Source organism: Hyla sarda, chromosome 3 (assembly GCF_029499605.1).
Source record: "Hyla sarda isolate aHylSar1 chromosome 3, aHylSar1.hap1, whole genome shotgun sequence".
NCBI lineage: Eukaryota > Metazoa > Chordata > Amphibia > Anura > Hylidae > Hyla > Hyla sarda.
In genome coordinates this window covers 254,000,814-254,027,272 of record NC_079191.1, presented here as the reverse complement: position 1 = coordinate 254,027,272, position 26,459 = coordinate 254,000,814, and the positions used below count along the sequence as shown (strand labels likewise).

At 38.9% G+C, this 26,459-nt stretch overlaps 1 protein-coding gene across 1 annotated transcript in view; it reads left to right on the top strand.

The window, feature by feature from the left end:
- LOC130361041 (trichohyalin-like) overlaps positions 1 to 25,920 on the top strand; it is a 275,344-nt gene extending 249,424 nt beyond the window's left edge. The window contains exons 60-67 of the mRNA XM_056563601.1: positions 7,798 to 7,863; positions 11,623 to 11,688; positions 13,220 to 13,285; positions 15,358 to 15,423; positions 16,040 to 16,105; positions 18,013 to 18,078; positions 18,185 to 18,250; positions 22,637 to 25,920. Coding sequence (XP_056419576.1) covers positions 7,798 to 7,863; positions 11,623 to 11,688; positions 13,220 to 13,285; positions 15,358 to 15,423; positions 16,040 to 16,105; positions 18,013 to 18,078; positions 18,185 to 18,250; positions 22,637 to 22,782 — 608 coding nt within the window. The 3' untranslated portion in view covers positions 22,783 to 25,920. The remainder of the gene's footprint in view (positions 1 to 7,797; positions 7,864 to 11,622; positions 11,689 to 13,219; positions 13,286 to 15,357; positions 15,424 to 16,039; positions 16,106 to 18,012; positions 18,079 to 18,184; positions 18,251 to 22,636) is intronic.
- Positions 25,921 to 26,459: the final 539 nt, after the last annotated feature.

Genomic DNA, 26,459 nt, shown 5'->3' with positions numbered 1-26,459 from the left:
ATTCGAATTGCGAATATTCGCGAGCAACACTAGTAATTTTTACCGGAAAGTGTACAGCGTGAAAAAAGAAACCTTCCAAAATTTGCTAAATTGCGGCTTTCTTTTCAATTTTCCCACATAAATAATATTTGTTTGATTGCGCCATACATTTTATGGTAAAATAAGTGATGTAATTACAAAGTACAGTTGGTGACGCAAGAAACAAGCCCTCATATGGATGGAAATATGAGAGAGTTATGATTTTTAGAAGGTGAGGAGGAAAAAATGAAAATGCAAAAATAAAATTGGTCTGGTCCTTAAGGCCAAAATAGACCTGGTCCTTAACCCCTTAAGGACGCAGGATGTAAATGTACGTCCTGGTGAGGTGGTACTTAACGCACCAGGACGCACATTTACGTCCTGTGCATAACCGCGGGCAGAGGAGCGATGCCCGTGTCATGCGCGGCTGATCCCGGCTGCTGATCGCAGCCAGGGACCCGCCGGCAATGGCCGACGCCCGCGATCTCGCGGGCGTCCGCCATTAACCCCTCAGGTGCCGGGATCAATACAGATCCCGGCATCTGCGGCAGTTCGCGATTTAAATGAACGATCAGATCGCCCGCAGTGACCGAAAAAGAGCGCATGCGCTCGAAACGCGTTTGATGTATTGGCTGATTTTATCCGAGTGCTGTGTTACAATAAAGCTGCTAAGAAGAGTGCTGGATCCACATCAAAATAAAGGGATTATAAACGTACTAATTTGGTTAAAAAGTTTGTGATTTTTTTTAAGCGCAACAATAATATAAAAATATATAATAATGGGTATCATTTTAATCGTATTGACCCTCAGAATAAAGAACAGATGTCATTTTTACCATAAATTGTACGGCGTGAAAACAAAACCTTCCAAAATTAGCAAAATTGCGTTTTTCGTTTTAATTTCCCCACAAAAATAGTGTTTTTTGGTTGCGCCATACATTTTATGATATAATGAGTGATGTCATTACAAAGGACAACTGGTCGCGCAAAAAACAAGCCCTCATACTAGTCTGTGGATGAAAATATAAAACAGTTATGATTTTTAGAAGGCAAGGAGGAAAAAATGAAAACGTAAAAATTAAATTGTCTGAGTCCTTAAGGCCAAAATGGGCTGAGTCGTTAAGGGGTTAACTCTTAGACTAAGTTCAAACATTTTGGAGCCAAAACATGAAATTAAGTAGATTGTTACATTTTTCAGTTTTTCTTTTCTCCATTAAAACTGCAAACTGTGAATTGTACCTTACGCATAATGGAGGGGGGGGGATGGGATTTATGTTTTTGGGACTTTGTTTTTTTAATTTTATTTATTTATTATTTTTTTGCTGTTCTTTGGTGCTTTTCTTTGGCCTAGTCATTTTTTGCATCAAAGTTTTGGACTTTTCAGTTACCAAGTGATTTCAATTGGCATTATGCAGTGTTCAGGAATTTATGATATGCGACTTTTTAGTTTGGTGCATCTTTTGGCGCAACTGCGCTAAGTTAAAATCTCCACCAGCCCTGACTTGGCTTACTTAATTGCCCAGCATATTCACAAAGCCCCACATTTTGTTGCATGAGTTAAAAAAGAGGGAAAACTACACAAAGTGGAGTACTGAAATAAAAAATATCATCAGCACCATATTTATCATATGTTTTGCAACATGAAATAAATTTGGTGCAAGTACACAATTTCCAGCACACAAAAGTATATATATATAAAACTCAATGTGTGTGTATGTGTATGTTACAGCATCACATCCAAACGGCTAAAGATATTAACATGAAACTTGGCACACATGTTACTGTTCAGGTACACCCTCGCTCCCTGGTACTTAAGGACCAAGGGGGTACCTATATGCCCATGGGAATTTTTTGTCAATTATCAGCAGGCATCCCAAGGCAATGCCCAGGGGGGTCCTGAGAACCCCCCCATGTTGGTGATCACCGTAATTTGCCGGTGAATTCAAACCGGCAATTTGCAGCGATTCCGGGTCATATTGGTCTCCAGTGACCCGGTGGCCCAGAAAATAAGGGGGATCAGGGTTGTCCAAGACACCCATGATCCCCCTGAAGGGATAGGAGTGAGGTGGCAGGGGTGCCACCCCTACTATCCCTGCTATTGGTCAATCAGAAGCGACCGACCAATAGCAGATCAGGGGCGGGCACTGTAGTCCGGGCAGAACTGGGGAACCGACGGTGACCGGCGCCGGAGGTCCACTTACCATCGCCGATCGATGGCGGGTGGCAGAGGATGGCAACATCTGGAGCGCTACAGTTTTGAGACCACTATAGTGGTTTCTAAACTGTAGCCCTCCAGATGTTGCAAAACTACAACTCCCAGCATGCCCAGACAGTTGTTTGCTGTCTGGGTATGCTTGGATTTGTAGTTTTGCAACATCTGGAGGGCCACAGTTTGGAGATCACTGTGCAGTGGTCTCTAAACTGTGGCCCTTCAGATCTAGCAAAACTCCCAGCATGCCCAAACAGCTATCTCGGCATGCTGGGAGTTGTAGTTGCGTACCTCCAGTTGTTGCATAACTACATCTCCCAGCATGCCCTTCGGCAATCAGTACATGCTGGGAGTTGTAATTTTGCAACAGCTGGAGGCACACTGGTTGGAAAATACTGAGTTAGGTAACAGAACCTAACTGAAGGTTTTCCAACCAGTGTGCCTCCAGCTGTTGCAAAACTACAACTCCCAGCATGCACGGTCTGTTAGTGGAGGTTTGCCCCCCCATGTGAATGAACAGGGTACATTCACACGGGCGGGTTTACAGTGAGTTTCCTGCTTCAAGTTTGAGCTGTGGCAAATTCTCTGCCACAGCGCAAACTCCTAGCGGGAAACTCACTGTAAACCTCCGCCAGTGAGAATGTACCCTAAAAACACTACACTACACTAACACATAATAAAGGGCAAAACACTACATATACACCCCCTTACACTGCCCCTCCCAATAAAAATGAAAATTTATCGTACGGCAGTGTGTCCAAAACGGAGCCTCCAGCTGTTGCAAAGCAACAACTTCCAGCATTTCTGGACAGCCACTGACTGTCCAGGCATGCTGGGAGTATAGCAACAGCTGGAGGCACCCTATTTAGGAATTACTGACAAAGAATACCCCTATGTCCACCCCTATGCAATCCCTAAATTAGTCCTCAAATGCGCATGGGGCTCTCTTACTTCCGAGCCCTGTCGTATTTCAAGGAAACAGTTTAGGGCCACATATGGGGTATTTCCGTACTCAGGAGCAATTGCATTCCAAATTTTGGGGGGCTTTTTCTCCTTTTACCCCTTATGAAAAGGAAAAAGGATGCTGGTGTTGCCCCATACTTTTTGGTTTTCACAAGAGGTTAAAGGAAAATAAGACCCCCAAAATTTGTAACACAATTTCTCCTGAGTACGGAAATACTCAGGGAGCGTAAAGTTCTCTGCGCACGCACAACAAGGCTCAGGAGTGAGAGCGCACTATGTACATTTGAGGCCTAAATTGGTGATTTGCACAGGGGTGGCTGTTTTTACAGCGGTTCTGACATAAACGCAAATAAAAAAAAACAGGTGTGACCCCATTTTGGAAACTACTCCCCTCACAGAACGTAACAAGTGGTATAGTGAGCCTTAACACCCCACAGGTGTATTACAAATTTTCGTTAAAGTTTTATGGGTAAATGAAAAAAAAAATGTCACTAAAATGCTGGTGTTACCCTAAATTTTTCATTTTCATAAGGGAAAATAGGAAGAAAGCCCTACAAAATTTGTAACCCCATTTCTTCTGAGTAAGAACATACTCCATATGTGGATTTAACATGCTCTGCGGGTGATCTACAATACAAAGAGAGCCATTGGGCTTTTGGAGAGAAAATGTGTCTGGAATTGAATGCCACGTGTGTTTACAAAGTCCCCATAGTGCCAGAACAATGGACCCCCCCCCCCCACATGTGACCCCATTTTCGAAACTACACCCCTCACGTAATGTAATAAGGGGTGCAGTGAGCATTTACTCCACACAGATGTCTGACAGATTTTTGGAACAGTAGTCCATGAAAATGAAAAATGTTGTTTTTCATTTGCACAGCCCACTGTTCCAAAGATTTCTCAAACGCCAGTGGGTGCATTTTCTCCCATTACCCTTTGTAAAAATGGTAAATTTGGAGGAAAAAAACTGCACTTTATTAAAAAAAACCTGTGGGGTGTTAAGGCTCACTGGACACCTTTTTACGTGCCTTGAAGGGTTTAGTTTCCAAAATAGTATGTCATGTGTTTTTTTTTTTTTTGCTGTTCTGGCACAATAGGGGCTTCCTAAATATGACATGCCCCCCAAAAACCATTTCAGCAAAATTCACTCTCCAAAATCCCATTGTCGCTCCTTCCTTCTGAGCCCTCTATTGCACCCGCCAAACACTTCACATACACTTATGAGGTATTTCCTTACTTGAGAGAAATTGGGTTACAAATTTTGGGGGGCTTTTTCTCCTATTACCTCTTGTTAAAATTCAAAAACTGGGTCCACAAGAACATGCAAGTGTAAAAATGAAGATTTTGAATTTTCTCCTTCACTTTTCTGCTATTCCTATAAAACACCTAAAGGGTTAACAAACTTTCTGAATGTCATTTTGAATACTTTGAGGGGTGCAGTTTCTATAATGGGGTCATTTATGGGGTATTTCTAATATGAAGGCCCGTCAAATCCACTTCAAAACGGAACTGGTCCCTGAAAAGTTCCAATTTTGAAAATTTCGTGAAAAATTAGAAAATTGCTGTTGAACTTTGAAGCCCTCTGATAAACTTGTCAACTTTATGATGCAAACATAAAATAGATATATTGTATATGTGAATCAATATATAATTTATTTGGTATGTCTATTTTCTTTACAAGCAGAGAGCTTCAAAGTTAGAAAAATGCAAAATTTTCAATTTTTTCATAAAAATTTTGAATTTTTCACAAACAAATGATGCAAGTATCAACGAAAATTTAAAAATAACATAAAGTAGAATATGTCATGAAAAAACTATCTCGGAATCAGAATGAAAAGTAAAAGCATCCTAGAGTTATTAATGCTTAAAGTGACAGTGGTCAGATGTACAAAAAACGCTCAGGTCCTTAAGGTGAAAATGGGCTTGGTCCTTAACCCCTTAAGGACCAGGGGGTTTTCCGTTTTTGCACTTTCGTTTTATCCTCCCTACCTTTAAAAAATCATAACCCTTTTAATTTTGCACCTAAAAATCAATATTATGGCTTATTTTTTGCGCCACCAATTCTACTTTGCAGTGACATCAGTCATTTTACCCAAAAATCTACGGCGAAACGGAAAAAAATTCATTGTGAGACAAAATTGGAAAAAAAATGCCATTTTGTAACTTTTGGGGACTTCTGTTTCTACGCAGTAAATTTTTCGGTAAAAATTACACATTCTCTTTATTCTGTAGGTCCATACGATTAAAATTATACCCTACTTATATCGGTTTGATTTTGTCGTACTTCTGGAAAAAATCATAACTACATGCAGGAAAATTTATACGTTTAAAATTGTCATCTTCTGACCCCTATAACTTTTTTATTTTTCCGCGTATGGGGCGGTATGAGAGCTCATTTTTTGCGCCGTGATCTAAGTTTTTAGCAGTACCCTTTTTGTATTGATCGGATTTGTTGATCACTTTTTATTCATTTTTTCATGATATAAAGAGTGACCAAAAATACACTATTTTGGACTTTGGATTTTTTTTGCACGTACGCCATTGACCGTGCGGTTTAATTAATGATATATTTTTATAATTCGGACATTTCCGCACGCGACGATACCACATATGTTTATTTTTATTTACACTGTTTTTTTTTTTATGTGAAAAGGGGGGTGATTCAAACTTTTAATAGGGGAGGTGTTAAATGATCTTTTTCAGATTTTTTTTCACTTTTTTTTGCAGTGTTATAGCTCCCATAGGGACCTATAACACTGCACACACTGCACACTTTCTCATAGGAAACCAGTGATCGATGATTCTGCCGCTTGACTGCTCATGCCTGGATCTCAGGCACTGAGCAGTCATTCGGCGATCGGACACCATGAGGCAAGGTAGAAGACCCTCCTCGTGTCTAACAGCTGTTCGGGATGCCGCGATATTTCCCTGCGGCAGTCCCGAACAGCTCCCTGAGCTAACCGGCATGGTTTCACTTTCACTTTAGACGCAACATTCAGCTTTGAACGCCGCGTCTAAAGGGTTGACTGCCGTGCACTATTAGCCACGGGTCGCAGCAGTTGCTAGAGGCCGGGCCCGACCAGCGTTGTGGCCCGGCGTTATAGAAAGGGAAAGGACTCAGGACGTACCAGTATTTCCTTGGTCCTTAAGGGGTTAAAGGGTTAAATGTTAAAAAGAAAACATAGGATAGGTAATTTAACCCTTACACACCCCCATTTGCCAGGGTCAGGGTTTTTCTCCCATGCAAGTCTATGGGAAATATATTTTACTGCTTAACTTCCAAACGGCTGGAGATATTTTGATAATACTTGGTCACATGTTACTTATATGTCCACTAAAAAGAAAATATAGTTAATTTATCCCTTAACTAACTCCCATTTGTAAGGGTCGGGGTTTTTGCTTAAAGTCTCATGCAAATCTATGGGAAATTTATTTTCCAGCATAACTTCTGTATGGCTGGAGATATTTCAATAATACTTGGTACACATATTACTTATATGTCAAATAAAATATACTGTATATTAGTTAAATGAACCCTTACCTACACCCTACATGTAAACGATGGGCTTTTGTTTCAAGTCCCATGCAAGTATATGGTACCTTACTCCACAAACTCTGCTCTGCATCTCCTTGTGAATGTGTCAGTCTGGCTTGCAAGCCATACCCCATCTCACAAAGACTTGCCCACCGTTGAAGCCCCACCCCTTTTATTTTCTACCCTTTTTGACCATCAGTCTGGCTTGCAAATCCCACCACCTCCCAAAAAGCCATGTCCCCTTCTATTTTCGACTTACAGTATCTTCATCACAACTCAGTCCCACCTGAGGATGGGACATAAGGATAGGATATGAGGATGGGATATGAGGATGGGATATTAGGACAGGCTATGAGGACAGGTTGTGTGGACGGGATATGAGGTCGGGTTATGAGGACGGGTTATGAGCACGGGATATGAGGTCAGGATATGAATGACAAGATATGAGGATGGGATATGAGGACGGCATATGAAGTCAGGATATGAGGATGGCATATGGGGACAGGATATGAGGATGGGATATGACAACAATATATGAGGATAGGATATGAGGTCAAAAGCTTCCTCCTTTGTTGATTTTCCTCCCCAACAAGGATTAGGAAGGAATAACCGGGCAACGCCGGGTACTCAGCTAGTGGGGGTATAAAGATGTGCACCTACACCACTCTTGATGAATTCCCCCTAAGAACTCAAAATTTTTATTTTGAATTTTCTTATTATCTTTATTCTAATTTCGCTTTTTTATGTCTTTCACATTCAACAACTTTTGTTCAGATCTTCTACACAATTTCCATAGTCTCTTCTATGAAGGCCTCAATAGGCTTGCTCGATTTGGAGAAGGTAATTGTTGCCTTCAGTACAACAAGACTAGACTATATTCTTCAGCATGATGTAAACTTACCCAATGAACAGCTGTTAAAGTATTGTGTTATTTATTGAATATATAGTGATTTATAACAGTAGCACTTACCTTAGTAGTGGTAGAAGTAGAAAAGTAGTAACAGTAGTTGTAGTAGTACATAAATATTGACTTCAGTACTTAGGTTACAACCTTTTCTTATGTTATCTTCAGAACTTCTTCACTACTGCCAGGGTGTTTTCTATGACATTGTGAACTGGTTTAATAAATACAAAGAAGGTAACCTATCTTTAAGGATTAGATGAATGAGCATTTGTAGCTTTGCTTTCAGATGAGGGAAAATGGCTGCTAAAATTTGCTTTATGAATGGCTATAATTTGCAGATTTCCTATCTTTACCATAGAAGTCCTAGTCTTTGCCATGAGATCACTTTCTTAGAAAACATTACTGTAAAGATATCATTATAATATAATTTATACTTACAGATGCAGCAAACTTATAATCAACATTTTACTTAACATATGTAATTGAAAAGTCAGTTCAAAGTTTGCTGCCTCATGGTTCATAGTGAATTAGCAGTCAAGTTAAAGTTTGCTTCATCTGTAGTACTTACAACTGGAGGGTAATAAATTCAGTTTAAGTTAAAGGGGTATTCCAGGAAAAAACTTTTTTTTAAATATCAACTGGCTCCAGAAAGCTAAACAGATTTGTAAATTACTACTATTAAAAATCCTTCCAATAATTATCAGCTGCTGAAGTTGAGTAGTTCTTTTCTGTCTGTCAACAGTGCTCTCTGCTGACATCTCTGCTTGTCTCGGGAACTGCACAGAGTAGAAGTTTGCTATGGGGATTTGCTTCTACTCTGGATAGTTCCCGAGATAGTTGTCATCAGAGAGCACTTAAATATAAATGAACAACTCAACTTCAGCAGCTCATAAGTACTGAAAGGATTAACATTTTTTAATAGAAGGAGTTTACAAATCTGTTTAACTTTCTGGAGCCAGTTGATATATATATATATATATATATATATATATATAACTACAAAAAAGGAAAGCGGCACTCCGATGGCAGAAAAAAGGTGTATTTATTCACCCATCAAGTCAAGTGCGACGTTTCAGCCTCACAATGAAGCCTTTCTCAATCTTGAGAAAGGCTTCATTGTGAGGCTGAAACGTCGCACTTGACTTGATGGGTGAATAAATACACCTTTTTTCTGCCATTGGAGCGCCGCTTTCCTTTTTTGGAGTTGTTTAAGAAGGGTTTGGAGTTTGAACCTGTGAAGGCTGAGCACCCGATTTGGACTTTAAGTCCTATTATACAGTGCCGGTTCCCTTAATTTTACTTTATAAAAATATATATATATATATATATATATATATATATATAAATTGTCCTGGATAACCCCTTTAACTTTTAATCCTTGTATAAGTAGTATGCTACTTTAAATGTAGCAAAGACATTTCAAGGGCTTTCATGGTATCCAGGAGGCTTTTCAATGCTTTCCTGCTCATATTTCAGCAAATCAGGAAAATAACTTTAATATGATTTTACTTTAAGTCTACAAACATAACAACAAAGAAGGGAACAGTGAAAAGGAAAAGCAAAATAAGTCAAGTGTAATAATCAGTTCAGTCAATACAGTCTCGTAGAAGTCACTTGAGTCTAAAAAATAACATAAGCTATTTCTTAGCTCCTTAAAGCAAAACAAAATAAGAAAAACAGAATTAAAGAGCAATTTTCTATGTTCATTATTGTACATTTACACTAAGTAGAATTTTTATTATTTGCTAATTTCTTCTTGAGTCTTAATTGTCTTACTCAAAATAACCACCTTGTAGAGCAGGGTTAGGAATGATGAAGGGAAATGGATTATGCTTAAAGGGGTACTCCAGTGGAAAACATTTCAACTGGTGCAAGAAAGTTAAACAGATTTGTAAATTACTTCTGTTAAAAATATTTGTCCTTCCAGAGGAAATTATTTTCTTTTTGAATTTCTTTTTTGTCTTGTCCACAGTGCTCTCTGCTGACACCTGATGCCCGTATCAGGAACTGTCCAGAGCAGGAGAAAATCCTCATAGCAAACCTTTGCTGCTCTGGAAAGTTCCTGACATAGACAGAGGTGTCAGCAGAGAGCACTGTGGACAAGACAAAAAAGATATTCAAATAGAAAAGAAATTCCTCTGTAGCATACAGCTGCTAATAAGTACTGGAAGGATTACGATTTTTAAATAGAAGTCATTTACAAATCTGTTCAACGTTCTGGCACCAGTTCATTTAAAAAAAAAAAAGTTTCCACCGGAGTACACCTTTAATATGCAAGATCCATGAAAAACTATGATTTGCATATGGCCAACTTAGTAATACCCTAAAACTTCGCTTCATTTCCAACACATTTCTGCTCACATGGGTGGATTCATCAGGGAATAGAGACAAAAAGCACAACCTGTTGGAAAGTGGCACCTGGGTAAAATTGTAGTACAGTGGGACAAATTATGGGCGCTTAGCGCAATGGAACCTAAATATGGGCAACTTCCTGTAGATAGTTTCAAAGCAGGCACAGTATATGCTGCTCAGATGGCCAGCTTGGAACTAGCAATAGTAGCAGTTATAGTTTGAGTAATTCACTAATAAATAACTGATCACTATTAGTCAGAATGCAGATTCAAAGGTATTTCAGAGAAGCATGCATTGAAATGCTGAGCGGACTACTTATTAGCAGCTATATTAGACGCTATATTATCGCAGCTTCTGTGGCTAGATAGGCATGTGCATAATATGCAAATATACCTGTCTCTTCCCAACAGATCTTTATCAGTATGTCTGCAATCTTGCCTATGAAGGGTTTGACAGACTCACTGAGTTTGGGAAAGGTAAACGCACTGAATTATGACATCCAGGCACGATATGAAACAGCCATTTTTTACCTGAATATTTTTCAATAAGTAAAATTTGACATTTATGTTTATTATAGATCAATGGTTAATCATGCTCTACCTATTTATTGTTGTTTTATTTTTAACAAAAGTATACTATTCTTTGTTCTAGGTATCTGCACTGTACTGCACTGCACTTTTAGATTTTCTGTTCTTCAGATGAATAGTTTAAATCATACAACTTGTAGCTGTCACTATAGGGTCAGTTAAGCCTTGGACACTTGTTCATGGCTGTTACCCAAAATGCTTATGGATGTTGAGATTTTAACAAGTAGAACTAGAGTTTGACCTGCTGACAAACGCTTAAAGGAATTTTCCAGGCTTATAAGATTGAAGGCCTATTCCCAGAATAGGCCATCAATCACTTGTCAGCTGTTTGGCACTTGGCACTACACTGTGAACAGGACCAGAAGCCATATAGTGTTTATTGTATAGTGGTAGCAATACATACCTGCAGTTCAACTCCCACTGGAAGGAATGGGGGCTTAGTTGTAGTAGTGGCTGTTGCACCCCGTTAATCAGTTATAGATGGCCTATCCTGAGGATAAGCAAAATGAAAGAAAGAACAGCGGCAAGCACTCACCATTCAGGAGTCTTTATTTTCTTGTTTGGTGGATAAATCGGGTTGCAGCGGGCAGGAGTCAGAGGCAGGGGTCTCTGGACAGAACTGTTTCGCACACGAAGGGCACAAAACAGTTCTGTCCCGAGACCCCTGCCTCTGACCCCTGCCCGCTGCAACCCGATTTATGCACTGAACAAGAAAATAAACACTCCTGAATGGTGAGTGTTTGCCGCTGTTCTTTCTTTCATTTTGCTTAATATATATCTCTTCGGCTTCGTGCACCACCGCTGTCAGCACAGGTGCTTGAAGTGGATCTACAGACCGGGACTGCCTTGTATACTTATAGTAGTGTATGTGCCGGTGCTTTCGCTTCTTACTGGAACTATCCTGAGGATAGGCTGTTAATTATATAAGTCCAGAAAACTCTTTTTAGTATACTAAGATAAGTATAGAATTAAAGAAAAGGTAATAGTGTGCATTAAATGAGAGAATATTTTACATAATCCCAGGTAACTTCAAATGTTTGTTATTTTCTTCCAGGCCTTCTTCACTACTTTCAGGGTCTTTTTGATGATGGACTCAACAAATTCTATCAGTTTAAAGAAGGTAATCCAGGGCTATGATATAATGAGAGTAGAATATATGAGAAAGTCTCAGGTATTTCTTTTCAGTTGCCTTACCTGTTCTTTTATTAGAATTTGTTTGTTGTATGGTTCAGTATAAATGCCTGGTAACTCTTCTTAACCCCTTAACGACACAGGACGTAAATGTACGTCCTGGTGAGGTGGTACTTAACGCACCAGGACTTACATTTACATACTGAGCATAACCGCGAGCATTGGAGCGATGCCCGGATCATGCACGGCAGGTCCCGGCTGCTGATCGCAGCCAGGGACCCGCCCGTAATGGCGGACACCCGCCATCCCGCGGATGTCCGCCATTAACCCCTCAGATGCCGTGATCAATACAGATTACAGCATCTGCGGCAGTGCGGTCATTAAAATGGATGATCGCCCGCAGCGCTGCCGCGGTGATCCGATCATCCAGCACGGCAGCCGGAGGTCCCCTCACCTGCCTCCGCTGCCTTATGGGAGTCTTCTGCTCTGATCTGCCTTCCCGCAGACCAGAGCAGAAGATGATCGATAACCCTGATCAGTGCTATGTCCTATACATTGCACTGAACAGGATTAGCAATTGAATAATTGCTATAAATAATCCCCTATGGGGACTATTAAAGTGTAAAAATAAAAGTAAAAAAATAAAGTAAAAAAAATTTGAAAATCCCCCTCCCCAAATAAAAATGTAAATTGTCCAATTTTCGCTATTTCACCCCCAAAAAGTGTTAAAAAAAATTTTATGTACATATTTGGTATCGCCACGTGCGTAAATATCTGAACTATTAAAATAAAATGTTAATGATACCGTAGGGTGAACGGCGTGAACGTAAGAAAAAAAGTCCAAAATAGCTGCTTTTTTATAACATTTTATTCCAAATAAAATTCAGAAAAAATGGATTAAAAGTTTTATATAAGCAAATATGGTATCAATAAAAAGTAAAGATCACGGCGCAACAAATGAGCCCTCATACCGCCGCTTATACGGAAAAATGAAAAAGTTATAGGTCTTCAAAATAGGGGGATTTTAAACATACTAATTTGGTTGAAAAGTTTGCGATTTTTTTTAAGCACAACAGTAATAGAAAAGTATCTAGCCATGGGTATTATTTTAATCGTATTGACCCAAAGAATAAAGAACACATGTCATTTTTACCGTAAATTGTACGGCGTGAAAACGAAACCTTCCAAAATTAGCAAAATTGCGGTTTTCTTTTTAATTTCCCCACACAAATATAATTTTTTTGGTTGCGCCATACATTTTATGTGAGTCATGGCATTACAACGGACAACTGGTCGCGCAAAAAATAAGCCCTCATACTAATCTGTGGATGAAAATATAAAAAAGTTATGATTTTTTGAACCTAGGAGGAAAAAATGAAAACGTAAAAATAAAATTGTCTGCGTCCTTAAGGCCCAAATGGGCTGAGTCCTGAAGGGGTTAATATAAAAGGTACTATAGTGCAGATAATATATGAATAACACATATTTACTACAATAACTATGGTAATATTTTCTTTTAGATCTTCTTCAGCACATTAAAAATCTCTTCTATGATGGGCTCAACAAAATTACTGAGTATGGAGAAGGTAAGGCTTTTCTGAATGTGCAAAGAAAAAGGATTGTGGGATCTCTACATAAATCAAAAATCCTAAACCGAGGAAACTGTGGTACACATTACCCAATGTGTCAAAATACTATATGAAACAAACCAAAAAATGGTAGCAGTCCTACTGGGTTAAAGGATAGTAAGAGAGAATGCGTCCACTAAAAATCTAAGAATATTTATTGATCCATAAATAATGCTCACTATTATGTCTTCTGCAGGGCCCGTGCACCAGACATGTCCCAGGTTTAAATAGATAAGATAGAATAAGATAAAATTATACAAATATTCATAAAATGCTCATATAGTAAAAAATGCTCGTATATTAAAACAGTAAATGGAAGATTATTCCCCATTTGGCAGACTGAGTAGTAATCTAAAAACTTAATGTCTCATTAGCAGTGCTGTAGGTAATGGATTAGTGCATTTCCACAATACTGTAGCGTGATACAATAGTTCAAATAGCAAACTGTCTCTTATGATAATCGCTTGGACAGCGCCATGCCGTATTCTAAACACTGAGCGAGGCTGGTGTAGACCGGATGGGTGCGCTCTGAAGCGCACTCACTCTTCCCTGACGGCGCAGGGCTAGTATGTTGGAAGTCCTGGTTGGGATGGGGATTAATACTAAGTGCCTGGTATATGTCGGGCGGGTGCGCTCTGCAGCGCTGGAATCCCCTTGTTATTTGCCCACTTTAACCTGATGGCACAGGGATAATGAATCGAAAGTCCCAAGTGGGGTGGGGGGTTGGCACCAAGTGCGTCTTACAGGTAATACCAATGTAAGCTGATGTAAAGTTAGCCTCGGGACACTGTTCCTCAGACAGATCAGATGATGCTGGCCAGCGGAGTGAGTGAGATTCAGAGGGCGCGCGCTCCACTTCTGTACTTGAGATAGGTTTATAGTATTGCAGATCCTCAGGTTTTTCTTATATTGGGGTATGAGCAAAGGTATGGGTATTGGCTATACGCATTTCGGGGAGCCAGGTCCCATTTTTCAATAGCTGGTATTGGAAGTTGTATAAGTGAAATGCCTAGGAAAGTTGTGGCATTTTATAACTCCTGCATCCATACATCAGACAGGTATCAGACAGGACTGGATCACCTAGGGGTATAATTCAAATCTTGGGGTATAGTTAAAACTGGGAATATACAAAATTCTTAGAAAAAAGAATAGAAAAGCAAGGGAAAAAAATATAGACAATCAGAAAAACATATAGGCAATTTTCCCTTGTTTTTTTTTTAATGTTTTTCCCTTGCTTCTCTTTTCTTTTTTGAGATTTTCTTTTAGATTTTTTTTAATTGACTCTTTCTGACCCCAATAACTTCTTCATATACCTGGCTGTATGTGAGCTAAATGAGCAAATTTTTGGGCCATGATCTGCAGTTGTTTGGTATTGGGATATGATGGGAAGCTGGTTTGTTGTTTTCATTTTTTTTATGTTTACATCACCATAAGGGATAAATAATGTTTTATTTTAATAGTTGGTGACAATTCCAAAGATGTTTATTTCTATTATGTTTGTTACTTAATTTTTATATAGAAAATGGGAAAAAGGGGGTGATTTAAACTTTTGATATGAATGATGTTAATGAACTGTATGTGGGTTAAAGCTTTATTTACATTCTTTAACACTTTATTGGTCCCCTTAGGGGACCTTTTACGATAAATCATTAGATTCCTCATACAGATCAATGCAGTTCAGTTGAACTGCATTGATCTGTGTGCTCTGCGCTTGATTGATAGAGCCATTAATTACTGATTAGCTGGCACCCGTCACTATAAAGTAAACAGGGCCAGAAACAATGTACTGTTCATAGTGTAGTGGTAGCACTGTGTTACTGCAGTTCAGCTCCCATTAAAGGGAATGGGGGCTTAGTTGTAGTAATGGGTGTTGGCAACCTGTCGATTAGTGATCCTGAGGCCATCAATTACATAAGCCCAGAAAATACTAAGAGAAGTGTATAATTAAAGTATAAGTAATAGTGTGCATTAAATGAGGGCAAACTTTACATGATCCCAGGTAACTTAAAATTTTTGTTACTTTTGTCTAGGTCTTCTTCAATACTTTCAGGGTCTTTTTGATGATGGACTCAGCAAATTCTATCAGTTTAAAGAAGGTAATCCAGGGCTATAATATGAGAGTAACATATACCAGTAAATCGCTGATATTTTTTACATAATCATAGTCATCATAATAAACATAATCATTGAATTGTGCCTATTACATAACTCAACAATTTTAGTAAAGCACTATAGGGGTGGTGGTGGGAATATACCTCTTCTAAATATTATGCAAAGGAGTGCCCATAGGGACTTTTCTAAGCAATCACGTGATTGCTTATACTGATTAAAACTATGCATTGGAATTACATTGATCAAACGGATCATCACCATGCTAGTACAGTCTGCCGGAGACAAGCTGTATCAGCTGAGCTAATATGGCAGGCACAGAGACCTCTAACTGCCATACTAACTGGTTGTAACCCCTGTGATCTCCTTACGAGGATGCTGATTAGTCACCTGACAACAACTGAACATAATTTGGACCTTTAAATCCTGCAATCACTATTGATATAGCCCTTTAAAACATGATTGCTGATATGATTGCTGATTATTCATGGTGAACTCACTTCATAGGCTCTGATGACATTGCCATGGCATTAAATGTATTATTGGAAAGTAATTCAATTGACCAAGATCACCTAAAAAATTACACTTTTTTAAATCCATCAGATACTTTTAACTTCTTCCAAAACCTCTTTTATGGTGGGATTGACAAAGCTTCAAATTCCCTAACAGGTATTTTCTATAGCTCAATTTCTTCATAGAATAGATTTGTTCTGTGTCCCGTTTTGTCTTCTTGTCTATATGTTTCCCTATTTACTTTCTTTTTTGTTAGCAGTGATTATATTGTTACTATATTGCAAAAAATGTTGGTTTACATGTGTTCCCTCCATATAGTGTATATTGTATTATGTTTGAGTTTTGGGATATGACTCCTTAAAGGGGTACTCCGCCCCTGGCATCTTATCCCCTATCCAAAGGATCACCACGGTACCGCTGCTGGGGACCCCAGGGATCGCCGCTGCGGCACCCCACCATCATTACTGCACAGAGCGAGTTCGCTCTGTGCGTAATGATGGGCGATACAGGGGGCCGGAGCAGCGTGACGTCATGGCTCTGCCCCTCATGACATCACGGCCCGTCCCCTTAATGCAAGTCTATGGCAGGGGGCGTGACAACTGCCACGCCCCCTCCCATAGACTTGTATTGCCGGGGAGGGCCGTGACGTCACAAGGGGCGTAACAATGCTCCGGTCCCTGTATTGCCTGTCATTACGTGCAGAGCGATCTCGCTCTGCGCAGTAATGATAGCGGGGTGCTGCAGCAGCGATCCGCGAGGTCCCCAGCAGCGGGACCCTGGCGATCTGACATCTTATCCCCTATCCTTTGGATAGGGGATAAGATGTCTAGGGGCGGAGTACCCCTTTAAAAAGAATCTGTTGCCAGCATCAGTTGCCCTAACCTGTTGGTACTGGATAATGGTGCAAGTTACCCTGATTCCAATGCTTTTACATTTCTTTTTCATACAAGACCTGGTTCCTGAGTTATACCCGAAAATCCAAATATGGATCATAATTTCTGTACATGTGATCTATTCCATCCCCTTTTTAGCTCTGTCCTATACAAATTATATTCCAAAGAACCTTTATGTTACACTGTGAGTTGATCTGCGTATTTCTGATATCTCTTAGATTCCTTGTTTTGTGCTTATTCTGCTTGTTGTTGCATTATAATTTACATGTACCCTTCAATGTTTATATATAGCATTTGCATCATCTTATATGTAGCATTGCTGTGTATTGGAAAATCAATAAAAATAGATAGGTTTGGATATTGTGTTTTATTGATAGTATCATGTTTGCAACATTTTCTATGATTTAGTATATCCTAAATAAAAGTTAACCTGATTTGCAAATACAATAGTTATTCTATAGAATGTGTAACATTTTTAACAAAGTATAATATAATATATAAAGAGGTACACAAAATTAAGGGAAGCATTTATGGAAACTCCTTAAAGGGGTACTTAGTCCCTAGACATCTTATCCCCTATCCACAGGAAAGAGGATAGATGCCTGATTGCAAGGAGTTCTAGTGGCCTGATGCCCCCACAGCCATCATGTTCCCTCCCATAGACATGAATAGAGGGGGCGTAATGTCACGACCATGGCTGCACGAAACTGGCGTTCTAAAAATTTATGTTGGCTGGATATTGCAAGGGTCCCAGCTGCCAGACCCCCCTGCGAACAAAAAACATCTTATGCCCTATCCTTTGGATAGGGGATAAGATGTCTAGGGGCAGAGTACCCATTTAATAACAGCTACAGGGTCTAATGGTTATTGATATAGCAGAGGATTGAGGAGGTGGAAAGACGACTCTCCATTTAATAGGATTATGAAATTTTAATTTTTAGTTTCTTTTATTATCCCTAAAAAGTGTCTGAGTGTAGTATTTATAATGTGATAATCATTCAGCCAAATTGGTTGGTAATTTACATATATTTACTGCAAATTTGTATCAGACATTGTATGTTACAGTTTATACCATGGCTCTTTTCTGTGACGTTGCTTGATATTCGTTGTATGTTATGTATAACATAATAAAGTTCTTGAAAAAATAAATAAATAAATTTTGCCCTTTAGGAATTTCTGAATATTTTCAAAGTCTCTTCTACGATGGACTTGAAAGATTTACTACATTTAGTAAAGGTAAAGAGATTCTATTGTAGCACAAGTATAAAACACCAAAAAAAAAATTATATTTCCTTTATGTGTTAACCAAAATATACAGTGACAAATCTCTACTTTCCTTCAGATCTTCTTGACAGTTTACAAAATTGGTTCTATGATGGACTTAATGGGCTTAGGCAATTGGGAGAAGGTAAAGTTATGAATTATTTTATTTAACTTCTCCGAAACTTCTTCAAGTAAGATAGGCACTTTGCTCTTCATTTCAATGAAAACTCATGACTCTCAAATAATCCACTGTATAAACCTAATGCAGGATGTCCCCGGTGGAGTACCTAAGCTAACATTACTAAGTTATCACCATTGCCAATGATCTTGTGTCTGATGTTTGGCTTCACAATTATATTGTGTTTATTCTAAACCTTATATAGTGGGGATCAAAAGTTTGGGCACCCCAGGTAAAAATGTGTATTCATGTGCATAAAGAAGCCAAGGAAAGATGGAAAAATCTCCAAAAGGCATCAAATTACAGATTAGACATTCTTATAATATGTCAACAAAAGTTAGATTTTACTTCCATCATTTACACTTTTAAAATAACAGAAAACAAAAAAAATGGCATCTGCAAACAGAGTTAATATCTTGTACTGCCCCATTTACGTCCTAAGCATAACCCCGAGCATCGGAACGATGCCCGGATCATGCGCGGCAGGTGCCGGCTGCTGATCACAGCCAGGGACCCACCGGTAATGGCGGACATCCGCGATCCTGCGGATGTCCACCATTAACCCCTCAGATGCCGTGATCAATACAGATCACGGCATTTGCAGCATCGCAGTCACTAAAATGGATGATCGGATCGCCCGCAGTGCTGCCGCGGCGATCCGATCATCCTGCACGGCAGATGGAGGTCCCCTCACCTGCCTCCGCTGCCTTCCTGGCATCTTCTGCTCTGATCTGCCTTCCCACAGACCAGAGCAGAAGATGACTGATAACACTGATCAGTGCTATGTCCGATACATAGCACTGAACAGTATTAGCAATGGAATGATTGCTATAAATACTCCCCTATGGGGACTATTAAAGTGTAAAAATAAAAGTAAACAAAAGTAAAAAAATAAAGTAAAAAAATTATAAAAAAAAGCTTCCCCCAATTAAAACGTAAATTGTCCCATTTTCCCTATTTCACCCCCAAAAAGTGTTAACAAAAAATATTTTATATACATGTTTGGTATTGCTGCATGCATAAATATCTGAACTATTAAAATAAAATGTTAATGATACCGTACGGTGAACGGCGTGAACGTAAAATAAAAAAATAGCTGCTTTTTTATAACTTTTTATTCCAATTTTTTTTTTTTTATAAAAAATGGATTAAAAGTTTTATATACGCAAATATGGTATCAATAAAAAGTACAGATCACGGCGCAAAAAATACAGCCGCTTATATGGAAAAATGAAAAAGTTATAGGTCTTCAAAATAGGGGGATTTTAAACATACTAATTTGGTTAAAAAGTTTGCGATTTTTTTAAGTGCAACAGTAATAGAAAAGTATGTTATCATGGGTATCATTTTAATGGTATTGACCCAAAAAATAAAGAACATATGTCATTTTTACCCTAAATTGTATGGCGTGAAAACGAAACCTTCCAAAATTAGCAAAATTGCAGTTTTCTTCTTAATTTCCCCCCACAAATAGTATTTTTTTGGTTGCGTCATACATTTTATGATAAAGTGAGGGATGTCATTACAACGGACAACTGGTCGCGCAAAAAAACAAGCCCTAATACTAGTCTGTGGATGAAAATATAAAAGAGTTATGATTTTTTGAAGGCGAGGAGGAAAAAACGAAAACGTAAAAATAATGGGCTGAGTCCTTAAGGGGTTATGGTCTATCCATAGATTTTCAATTATGTTGAGGTCAGGAGATTGTGAAGGCCATGGCAAAATCTTCAGTTTATGCCTCTTGATGTAATCCCCCGTGGATTTCGAGGTGTGTTTAGGATCATTATCCATTTGTAGAAGCCATCCTCTCTTCAACTTCAGCTTTTTCCCAGATGGCATCAATTTAGCATCCAAAATTTGCTTAAAATTAATTGAATCCATTTTTCCTTCTACTTGTGAGATGTTCCCTGTGCCACTTGCTGCAATACAACCCCAAAGCATGATTGATCCACCCCCATGCTTAACAGTTGGACAGAGGTTCTTTTCATTAAATTCTGTTCCCCTTCTTCTCCAAACGTACTTTTGCTCATTCCGGCCAAAAAGTTAAATTTTAACCTCATCGGTCCACAGAACTTGTTTCCAAAATGCATCAGGCTTGTCTATATGTTCATTTTCAAAGTTCAAACGCTGATTTTTGTGATGAGGGTGTAGAAGAGGTTTTCTTCTGATGACTCTTCCATGAAGACCATATTTGTACAAGTATCTCTTTATAGTGGAATAGTGTACTACAACTCCAGTGTCTGCCAGATCTTTCTGGAGGGATTGTGTAGTCAAACTTGGGTTTTGAAAAGTTTTTCTCACAATCCTGTGAGCTGTTCTGTCTGATATTTTTCTTGGTCTTCCAGATCTTGCTTTAACTTCCACTGTTCCTGATGACTGCCATTTCTTAATTACATTCCGAACAGAGGATATTGGCATCTAAAATGTTTTGCTATCTTCTTATAGCCTTCTCCAGCTTTGTGAGCGTCAACTATTTTCAGTTTCAGATTTCTAGACAACTGCTTAGAAGAACCCATGGTGCTGATTGTCGGGGCAAGGTCGGATGAGTCTGGGCATTTAAAACCTTTGAGATTGACATCACCTGATCTTCCCAGATGATGATTGAGAACAATCCATGACACTGGCAGGTCTCAGCTTTGCAAAGGGGGCAGTGCATGCTATAAATTCTGCAGGGTGCCCAAACTTTTCCAGATGCCATTTTTTTGTTTTCTGTTATTTTGAAAGTGTAAATGATGGAAATAAAATCTAACTTTTGTTGACATATTATAAGAATGTCTAATCGGTAATTTAATGCCTTTTGGAGATTTTTCCATCTTTCCATGGCTTCTTTATGCACATTAATACAAATTTTTACCTGGGGTGCCCAAACTTTTCATCCCCACAGTAGCACTATCCATTCGAAGTCTTTCACTTCAATAATATTAACCTTAGATTTTGATTATTTAGCAACTTCCTCTGAATCCTATTTCAAAATGACTTTTTTCCTTCACCCACAGAAAGTAATTCATAGAGCGATGTAACAGAGATTCTGTCAATTATAGCGTTCGCTTAACTTTATATTATAGCATCTGATAGACATGGGAATAGTCTTTTCAGCTTCTGCCACCAATGTTCTTGTCATAAAAGAGGAACACTTTTATTTGATCTGTCACAGTAATACCAAGTCTACGCTCAGCTGCCTTTTTCCTTGTCTTCTTGACATTCATGTCTTGCAGAAAATTTGCCGCAGTAGTCAATTCAACTAGAGAAAAAACAGACATGGTCACATATCCACAACATGCACCTTGATCTAATGCTTCTTAGCAACATCATGAAGTGCAAGCCCACTAGCCACGTCACGGCCACCTGTAAGTTGTGGGTCCCTAACATCCCTAGCATAAAATGGTGCAGCACTGAGCGGTGACCACCACCGTCCCAACACCAGTGCCCACAGGGGGAATGACCAGCTGGCAGAGCAGCCCCAATGCCACTCAAACTAGATCCTGGGCCACGCCTCCCCACAGACACGGCACCGGGGCAGCAATGGATGCCACACAGCACCTGAGGCTTGCACATGATCATAAAGTACACTAATGACCTGTTAGTTTAATAAATGTTGCTGAGAAGCATTAGATCAAGGTGCATGTTGTGGATGTGCGACCATTTCAGTTTCTTCTCAGGTTGAATTACTGCAGTATTCATATTGTATCCCATGCCTAGTTACGAAGGAGAAAAATAAATAAATCTCCCAACAATGGTTTACCTCAGCAACAGCACAACAGAGAAAACTCTTGTAAATAAGAACCAAAACATTGTTAAAAAAAAATTCTCAACAGTTTGGGGAATAAAGAGATTGCTTGCTACCTTGTGACCGAATCTTACGATGTACTATGTAAACACATAAAAGCAAATTTGTGTCCTATAATAGCAATTATTTATTAAATAGTCTTTCAGACATCCAAGTAAAAGGGCAAAAGGGCTTTGTAGTCGCTGTGTCTACAAGTACAGTGTTCAAATAGGTTTTGGTCATTAACAAGCAACATATACAACAGTAAGAAAATAACTACACTGGATATGATGACCTAGGCATGTACTGATCAAACAGAAGGGGTGTGTAGAGACCACCCCAAAATGTGCCTCAAAACAATGGACTTTTTTTAATATGTCTTTTTATTGTAACAAATAAAAGTATAGAAAGAAGAAGAAAATAGAGGCACAGACACTTAATTGGGGTTAGAGATACACAAAGAATAAAAATAAGTAGCCATTTTGTGCTTATATGTTTTGCTTTGATATAACATAATAATTACTTGAGCTGAAAATATTGCTGCACATCATTTACTTTTAACACAAACATGTTTACTCTTCCTTCAGATCTTCTAACCTACTTCCAGAATCTATTCAACAATGGATTGCAAAATTTTGGATTTCCTTTCTTCTCCACCCCAGCCTACAGTCAGGAAGAGCATTCAAGTCTGTCACGATCAGAAGAGTCAAAGACGAGAGCACATGGACAATAAATAATAACATCTGATTGTGTGTTTACAAATACAATCCTTTTGAATATAAAGAATTTACAATGAGTGCTCAAGGAGCAGGTCATGAGACAGAGAAGGATTTTACATCTGTAAGTGCCATGAGTATAAGAAAGGAGCACAATATGTAAGGATGTGTCACAACAAGGGCAGACTGTCCTTCATTATTTGACAATACAAAAAGCCAAGATCTGAAGTTGCAAACTGCAATGAAGCATGTATATATGTTTCTATATTTACCACTGTGTCAACAACCAGCACAGGGAAAATGTGAGTCAATGCATCCAGTTTCCCTGTGTTATCAGTAGTGGGCGGTATGTGATACTTCTCTGGGCAAACTGTATGGTAATTTACACAAAACAAGTATATAGCTTAGGTAATGTCAAGTAACCGCTAGAACACTACAAAAGCAAAAAATCAAGCTACCCAGGTTATATGGGTTGTGTGGTGGTTAATATTCACTAAATGGTGCGATGCTGTTGAACAGTATAAAGCCCATTCATGAAATGCTTGAATTTTACTGTGTCTCAAAAACCATGGGCACATGTCTTAAAGGTCTCTTATGCAGTAAACAGATTTCCTATGCCAAACCAACCTATGTAAAACAGTATATATTTTAGGTCTGTATATAGGCTACAGTTATATTGACCCTATACGGAGATTGTTTGCTGGGGGAAATCGATTAACTTAAATTATGTTGACCATAAGAGGCCAAAATCATGCTGCTTAAAACTTTCAATATTTTGAATGTATCTAGAAAATAGCTATAATTTTGCTAGATAGTTCAAGAGTCGGTGAGATCGGTAGATCGAGTTCAAGAATTGTACACATGCCATACTGTATATATAAACCTATACATGGAATGAGTTGCTATAAAAGCATTGCATGGCATGTCTTGCTATTAAAGAGTTGCTTTGAAGTGGGGTCATAGAGTAGTAGCTCAAGGAAGAGACTAGCTGATGACCACTTCTATTTTGCTTTTTGTGTGTAACAGTTTGCTGTTTAAAGTATCAATGTCTTACTTTTTTGAACACATTTGTTGATATTTTTGTATATCAGTAGTGTATATTAAATATCCAGTATATGTTGCAAAATTACTGTTTTCTTTTTTGGGATCTACACTGGAAAATGAAGTGTTACATTTTACAAGGATCCTACTGGAAACTGGTCCGATTCCATACAATACTTGTTCTATTCAGTATACGCAGGGCTCACTCATGTCTATAGATTAAGAATCAGTGTGTTGGAAAATCTAATGCAATATATGGTGTATTAGTGTACATTAGGAGGTGTCATTAATAAATCAGATTGATGTGCCATCACACTTAATGTCTTAAATTGTAAGCACTGTCATGGAAACATTGAGTTCACTGATGCATGCATGTGCATCTCTGGTGTTAGTTGAGTGCTTTAGTGATGAAGGCAGTAGTAGTGTCACCAGCTGGGCCACATTGAATGAAACATGAACATTCAGTCAAGGGAACAAATCTGTTCTCTGACAGCTGCTCTTTTCCATAGACTCCCTGTATAATAAAGTGGGAGTACTCTAGAGTGTTTCAGACCTGATGTGCAATTCACACTATTATTACACAGTCCAATTAGCATGGGGTTTAATTATGTGATTGTAGGAAACATAGCTGACACCTTGTACAAGCCAAGACATAGCATTCCTTGTTTGGCCCTGTAGGCTGTATCAGAAGATAATGCAGTCCATAACTGGACTGGTATGATAACAGAATGGATACAATGGCCCTTATTTACTAAGAGTGTTGTGTAGGTTTCTTTGTGGGTTTTAATTCCCTACAATTTATTTTCCACAGTATTTACCAAGCTTTCCCTACAGTTTCTACTTTCCCTACACTTTGCTTTTTTTACACATGCTATGACCTGTAGGCTTTTCCTCAGCTGAAATCCACCATATTTTCTGTGGAAACTTTAGTAAATATGTTGGGATTTTGTGAAAATGTAAGGAACACGCCCCTTTTATGTGACCACACCTCCTTTTCCCGATGGTCATGCCCCTTTTTCGGGTTTTCTTAGCAAAATAGAGAGTTAGTTGGGGTTTTTTCAATTCAGGCGCAAATTCAGGCGCAGACAGAATTTCAGGCGCATATTCTGGCGCAGACAGAATTTCAGGCCTACTGCGCCCGAAACTGGCGCACAACCCGACAAAACATGTCGGGTTTGCAATAGTAAATGAGGGCCTATATGTACAATTGGGGGGGATTCTGTTATATATCTTCAAAGATCATATATGTCTTCCTTATTATGAAACACGTGAGAAAGGACAACCACAATAAAGAGGTCTGGTGCAAATGTTTTTTTTTTTTATATATATAACCTACTATATTTGGTAGTGGGCTCCCCACAATTTTTTTCTGCTAACTATGCAATTGAGAACAATAGAAGTTACAAGTACATTAAGATCCCAGCTCTACTTGTCATACTAGTTACTACAAAAGCAACACTTCACTGAGTTTATGGTTTTTGTAAGCAGGAATGGCTATGCTATACACAGATAACTTCCAGATGCCTTATGAAAATACATTTCTGCCCTCAAACTGCCAGTGTTTCGGGGGAGTAGAACAAACTAGTGAAGTTAAAGGACTTAAAATCCTTGCCATGCAAAACATTTTTAAAACATCAGAGGTGGAATTTATCAATGCTAAGGCCAGAAAACGGGAATAAAAAGTAACATTTTTGTGCAGGGCTCTCAATAATGTGCAACTTCACCCTCCGTGCAAAACTGTGCCCCCTTGGTGTTTGTGGCACATGTTTTGCACATTGGGGGGCTTGCACTAGAACTATGCAACATTTTCAGGAAAAATAAGGTGATATCTTTTTTATGAACTTGTTAAACAGTCATTTATGGAATAAGTTCAGCTCTACAGTATCTGTATTGCAGTCCTTTAGTTTTTTGAGAAAGGTAGACAAAGACCGGCACTGGCGTCTATGGTTTTAAACAGTCTCTAGCAGGCTCTGGCTATCTGCCATTCAGCGCTGCAGCAAAGCAACCAACTAGCTGGAACCAAACGATGTGCTCAGTGCTCCAGAGCATATAGTGCAACATACATAAATAAGAAATAGAGAATGAGGAGGCACTCACTGTTTCACAGTGCAGTGTTTTCTTTATTTTCAGTGCAGGGTTGGAGCAGTACAGCATCTGCAGGACGCCATGGCATCCTCCGGATGCTGTACTGCTCCAACCCTGCACTGAAAATAAAGAAAACTGCTGCACTGTGAAATCGTGAGTGCCTCCCCATTCTCTATTTCTCCTTTAAAGATTTTTATTTAGCTTTATTCAATCATTGTACTTTTTGATTTCATGGTGGGTATAACTATGTTAAAGGGGTTGTCCAGGCATACTCTTCCTCCTGATGTGACTTTGAGTGCAGAGAGATGCTGCTGCATGCTTGATGACCAGGAAGTCGAGTGAACCATCGGAGAACAAGGCAAGGATCATGTACAGAACCTATTAATTTTAACAAGACCTGTAGACGACACTTGCAATTAATATGCCAAACATAGCTTGGGTTTTGCTACGCCTTGTGCTATATTACATGGCAGAGGATAACCCTGCTAGGAGGGGATTTACAGGTGCCACAGTTTTACACCAAAGACAAATCTGACAAAATCTTAATTCCATACATGCAGATTTTAAT